Below are 6,664 nucleotides of genomic sequence, written 5' to 3' on the forward strand. Positions count from 1 at the left end.
AATAGTAAAATTACAAATCCCTATTATGTACAACTAAATACGCTATTGTATTGTAGAACATAGTATTGAAAGGATAAATCATATTCAGCTGTACGTCAAAATCAAAACCAAACTACTAAAACAATAATTAAATTTAGTTATAACTTAAAAAAAAGGAGATTATGTAGTATAAAATATAACGAAACGACAAAGTTTACAAAAATATCATACAAGCAGCTCAATAAATTAAAATATTTAGATATATGTTCAATAATAAAAGCTTATCAAACTATATGTAATGAAAAGTAAAAAAAAATAATAATAATCCAATTTTAAAAACATGGTAATGGCAGAGGCGGAACATTGAAAAAGCACAAACACGATAATAGCATAATGCATAATAAGATTAAGTAAACAAGTATTCCGCAAACAATTTATGGATACAAAAGACGGGTCCCATAAAATTTAATGTGATCAAGCAAACAAAGGGAAAAGGAAAAGGCGAAACGCAGGACGATGATGATGATGATAAGTATGATAAGATTACAATAGGAAAGGATAGACTTCTCAACTGTATCCTATTTGCTGCTGTTGCTGAGGAGGTTGGTAACCAGGATACCCCGGATAACTGCCATACACGTTAGGATCCTGACCAGCAGGAGCATAACCATAGTTTTCATAACCTTGTGCATACCCATAGTATCCACCACCGCCATTCCACTGGTTTGGATCTGCCTGAGCCTGATAAACAAACCATTCATCCAGCCTCATTTTACCAATTATCACCAACTTATAGAAAACAAACACACAGATTTAACACTGTACAATTACCTGTTTGTTTGAAGGACTGCGTCCCCATGACAGACGAACATTTTGTCCACCCAGTAGTGTCCCATTTAGCATCCGAAGTGCCTCTTCAGCACAGTTCCTAATGTATCATAATAAAAACACTGTCAAAGATCTGCCCAGACTATAAAATGCCACAACACGTTGAATTTTTAATTTAGAATCGTATAAGATATATTTACCTGTCAGAGAATTGGACAAAACCACATCGCTTGCCTGCTGGAATCTTCACATGAACTAATTCTCCATACTGGCTAAAAACTTGTCTCAAATGATCATCGCTAACATTGGCGTCCAAATTGCCCACAAAAATCTGCAATTAAGACTTAAGTCACAAAAATGTCGAAAAAAAAAGCAGTTTCGATATTGCGAAGAAGTACGCACAGTTGTATTATTAGGATCATTCTCGTTCTGTGTGCCTTGACCTTGAGAATTCTGATATGATGCTGCATGTTCAAAATAAAAGTGAAGAAAAATAACGAATTATACCAAATAATATCAAATAAATAAAGGTGCAACTTGCTGATAAAAGATTCTATGTACGAGTAAGCTTATAGCATGCAAATATTTTTAGTATGCAATCTACGGAGAAACAAATTAAGACAAACGATCCCTTTCAAGGCACCACATATCTACAAATAAGATAAGATAAAAGTACGCACAATAAAACAAAGTTAAAAATAGACAATAAATACATCAGCTAAGTAGATAGTATATACATATATAGATAATAATAAAGCAAGGTTGAAAACTTAAATTCATCAATATAAAAATAATAATCAGAAAATTTTATAAATTGAAGTAAATTCAACAAATATAGTTGTCATATATACAACAACAATTGGAGACAACTATGGCTAAAGATCATATAGGTCAGGGCAACTTCCAATCCCAAAATATTTAATTTAAAACGACAAAAATTGCAACTAAGCTAAATATAAATATACTGGTCCAGGGAAGATAAAAAATACCTAATTTAAGTTGACAAGAAAAAAGAAATAAATAAAGTGAAGACAGCATAGGATAAAAATAAAAAGTTATATAATACGAGCATAGTCAACAGACCTTTAACTCAATCGTCCTTGCAGTCCTATATAAACTTTATAGCAATAGAGAAAATAAGATGAAATTACAAGGGTTTGAAAGAGTGTGCTAACTGAAAGGAATGAGCAATATAAAGTAAACTATAACTTCAATTGCATGGCATCTCACTTTTAGAATTTGGGAACAGCTGAATGGGTACAGAACCTATCATCATGAAAATATGAAACTACACGACAACACAAACATAACCAGCCAGCAAGTGTAGTTTAGGGAAAAAACAAAGTATTAAACACTTGCACTCAACATTTTTTTCCTATTAGACTAGAGATCGGAAACTGAAATTAATCGACATAAGATGGAAGAAAAGATGAAATTACCAAAAACAACTAGGTGTTTTTTGGAAAAAGGGAATGTTACAAACGAAAGTAAAAGATGTACTTCGTATGACAAAGTAATAGGAGAAAATTAAATGAGCAAAGATTAAGAACGGAGGGGTGAAAAATAAGTAACTGGGGTAAATTCAACCAACAAATGGAAAAGAACTTGAAATTGTAGGCGAAAAAGAAAATGCCAACGAAAATAACTGGCAAAACATAAACGGGTAACTGACCTAAGCAAGGACATGCACTAAAATGGTAACCATTTCAGCTGAAATCAGTTCCAGGCTCCGGGATGACAGAGCCTCTTGACACCCTGCTTTGAGACAATAGGAGTTCTATATAAGATTTTATTATTATATATAATTTATTTAGCCCAAATTTTGAAAGGAAATAGCAGGAAGAAATGAGTTGCGGCTGAAATCTTCAAGTGAGTAACAGAGAAAGATATAAATTGATAAAATTTGGCATACACCACCAAAGATATTTAGACACATACAGCATTACATTCAATCAGTATCACTCATATAATGGGGACAGCTCAAATTTCCTTCACACAGATGCAAGAGATATTAATATTAGCAGGAAAAAAAAAGTCAAAACAGTGTATATAAAAGATACAGACCTTTCGGCTGAGTAGCAGGGGTTTTGTTACTGGCTGGCCCAATTCTCATGGGTCTCGTTGAGCAAAGAACCCCCTGCATCTCAGTCATAGCCCTCACTTGTTCACTCTCATCCGCAAACCTAACAAAGCCATACCCCTTGGTCCGACCAGTTAGCCTATCAATAACAACTTTTGCACCCTTCACGGAATTGTAACGAGCCCTAAATGTCTCTTGGAGCAAGTAATCAGTAACATCTGCAGCCAAGTCGCCAACAAATATTGTGTAATCAGGGGAATCATCATGGCGCCTTTCACCAGCACTAAAACTTGCCCAATTCAACCTGAAACTCTGTCCCCCATTTGGCATAATAGCCCCATTATATGTTTGAAGGATTCTCTCGGCTGAAGCACGACTATTAAATTCAATAAACCCGTAGCCTTCTGATTGACTAGTTTGCTTATTTCGAATCACTTTGACAGATGTAACCTACGATCCAATAAAATCAGTCTTCAATATCACAAAAAGCACTCATTCATCTAAATTAATACAAAATACAAGGAAAAAGGCACAGCCAAAATAGGACCTTAAAAAAAATCAAAGTATGCCAACAACAAAAATCACAAATAAATTCGAATTTGAACCTCCAGTGCCACAAAACTCAGACTATTATATATCATTCCGCATGCAAATTCAATAAAAAGAAATTTATACCCAAAAAAACATGAAAACATTCCCTTTTCTGCTAAAAAGAAAGGGAAAATAACACAAATCAAGAAAAAAAAAATCGACCGAAAATGTCACAAAAACAACCCTCCTGCGCGTAAATCATTACAAAATTCAAACTAGAAGGCATAAACCTTTAAAAACCTAAAAGTAATCAAAATTAACATCGAGAGAGAGAAAAAACCTAATATTTTGTGAAAAAAAAAAAAGCAAAAGCAACACAAACCACAACCAAGTCAAGAAAACAAAAGGGTTCTTATACCTCGCCGGTAGGTGCAAAGCAGGTGTAGAGATAGTTTTCATCCATCCAGTACTGCAAATCGCCGATCCACAGGGTCCGGACCTCGTCAACGCTGGCTGGCTGCTGCTGCGACGAAGGCTGGGACGAGGGGGCCCACATGGGCGGAGGCGCCTGGGGCTGCGGCGGCATCATGACGTAGGGTTGCTGCTGCGGCGGCTGCTGCTGCTGATACTGTTGCGGTGGCTGCTGCCCCATGGTGGGAGGAGCCATGCCGAGTCCTGGCTGCTGCATCATCTCGGCACCAACAAATCAGAAATTCTAGAGGGAGAAAAAGAAAGAGCGAGAGTGAAAGGGGCAAACTGAGAGAGAGAGAGAATAAGTGAATGGGTCTCGATCCCCTTTAAAGCAAACTCAAACCCTAACCCTAAAACGGGAGGGTGCGGTATGGAACCAATGAGTGATTTTGGATGGCGTGATGGGCACTACCTTTTGTTTTTCTCAATAATAAATAATAATTTTAAACATTGATTGATTTTATCGGTTCCTGATTAGGTGGTAGACTTTGATTGGCTGCCTTGTGTAACCCTGAAAAACGTCTGAAGAGATTGATCTCCTCTTCCTTAACCAAAACGTATCTCCAGATTTTTTTTAGGTCAGTAATTATTTACTATATTTACTGGAATAAATATTTATCTGTAAACATATCATTAATATTTATAATCTGTAACATATAACTACTTTTTAACGTAAAATTAAAAGTTAATTTATGATAAATGATTTAATTGTGATGTAAATATATGTTTGATGATTTATTTTAAGAATTACGAATTAAATTTTTTGAAAAATTTAAATAGACTATGAAAAATATTAAGTATCTTGAGAAAAGATTAAATATATAAATCTTTATTGATCTACCAATTTTACTTAACCATATATCTTTTTCAATCTATTTTTATATTAATTTTTAAATTTAATTATTAATTTTTAAAAGAGATATAATTTTTTTCTTTCTTTTTTGTTTCTCTGATATATATATATATATATATATATATATATATATATATATATATATATATATATATATATGGATAGATATAGAGACAGATTGCGGTATGTTTGTCCATTTATATAAAATATTATAATCAATTTGAAATATTAATTATTATATTCAAATTGCAAATATAAATTAAAACATACAAAATGTTTTTTATGAAGATAGGTTAGTAATATATCATAATAACTCATAATTTATATGACAAAACTGGGATGAAAATATCTTAATAATACAATTTAGTAGATTTCTAACTATGCAAATAAGTGTTTATTGTGTTGTGATCATGTATATAAGTTGTAGTACATATAGTGATTTTATAAATAAAATATTTTAAGTTATAGGTGAAATATAGGAGATTTTCCTAAATCTTATTTATGTTCTTTCTAGTTTTTGTTCAAACTAATTAAACGTTTTTAATAATTTTCTTATTAAGAGAGAGTATTCACCAACATTATTAATATCCATTTTTTCTAAAAAAAAAATACATGGCATAAGCTAATATGGTAATAAATCAATAAAATTGATCCATATAATTAAACCAACAGAATATTTTTGACAAAAATATAACTTTTCATATCATAAGACAATTTATAATTGGGTGTCAATATAGATATTTTAGTTTGATTTATATACAATAGTTAAATCGTAAGAGATGTAAGTTTTACTCTATGTAAAAAATACAATACAAATAAGTCTTTATTTCAAAATTATGATCAAGGTAAGTGTTGTTGGTATAACGTTAATAAAGATATTGATAATCTCTTATAAGTTTAATTTAATTTACAAAAAAAAAAAGCAGAAAGTAATTTAAATAAAATTAAAAAGTTGAATATTTATTTTAATAAATAATTCTTGATATATTAAACTTTATACATTACTAATAGAACTATAAAAAATAATTACACTTTTATAATAAATTATATTTCAGAGTGCAACATTGATATCAGCAAATCTAATATTCAATCAAAGATATATAAAATTGTCTATAATTCTAATATTTTAATGTTAAAATTAATTTAATATTTGAAGTGAATTTTTTATCAATTGCTTAATATCTAATTGTTAATAATTATATTTTATCTTTAAATTGTTCGGTTTTAAGATTATTTACTTTTAATTAATTTTGAACTCCTCAACCATCAAATCTTAATATAATATATTGATATATTTGGATGAAAGTTGATATTAACTAGATGACCATATAATACATATTATATATGATTTTTTTATATATATTTTTAAATGCTTACAAAAAATTTAGAATGATAAAAAGCATTTGAGTTCCACAAATACATATACAATCGGAAGAAAGATATATATAAATACTCATACAATGGTGAAAGAATATGAATCATCATGAATATAAATATTTATCCCATTTTTTTTATAATAGGTTAATGTTAAAATAGTGATAAAAGGTATGATCAAAGTACATGTTATGTTTTATTTTGTTTTAATAATTGTTATCATTGTTTATATCTCGTGGTCTACATTTTTCAATTAAAAATTTTCTAAAATAATACAATGAACTACAAAAATCATCACACTTTTTTTTATTTATTTCTTTGATAAGTTATATGATGTTTTAATATGCATATCTTTTATATCTTACCGTACTCCTTCGATTGTCATCATAAACTATTATTTTTGTCACACAATTCTATTTTTCATTCCATTTTTTATTTTTTCTTTTCCTTTTTTAACTAATATGTTCCCCGAAACACTTTATATTCTTTGACAACATACAACGTTATTTTGCGTATCTTATTTCTCACGTGTGAAGAAAATTAATTTA

General features: G+C 30.3%; 1 protein-coding gene across 1 annotated transcript; it reads right to left on the reverse strand.

The window, feature by feature from the left end:
* Positions 1–342: 342 nt before the first annotated feature.
* Positions 343–4,017, reverse strand: LOC106775938 (polyadenylate-binding protein RBP45; the record flags this gene model as incomplete). The annotated part of the gene is given in 6 exon segments (XM_014663195.1): positions 343–720; positions 811–907; positions 1,008–1,138; positions 1,210–1,271; positions 2,872–3,337; positions 3,837–4,017. Coding segments are annotated over 6 exon segments (1,111 nt in total), but the record flags the coding sequence as incomplete, so codon positions are not given.
* Between the last annotated feature and the right edge of the window lie 2,647 nt (positions 4,018–6,664).

The sequence above is a fragment of the Vigna radiata genome, chromosome 10 (genome assembly GCF_000741045.1).
Source record: "Vigna radiata var. radiata cultivar VC1973A chromosome 10, Vradiata_ver6, whole genome shotgun sequence".
NCBI classification, from domain to species: Eukaryota; Viridiplantae; Streptophyta; class Magnoliopsida; order Fabales; family Fabaceae; genus Vigna; species Vigna radiata.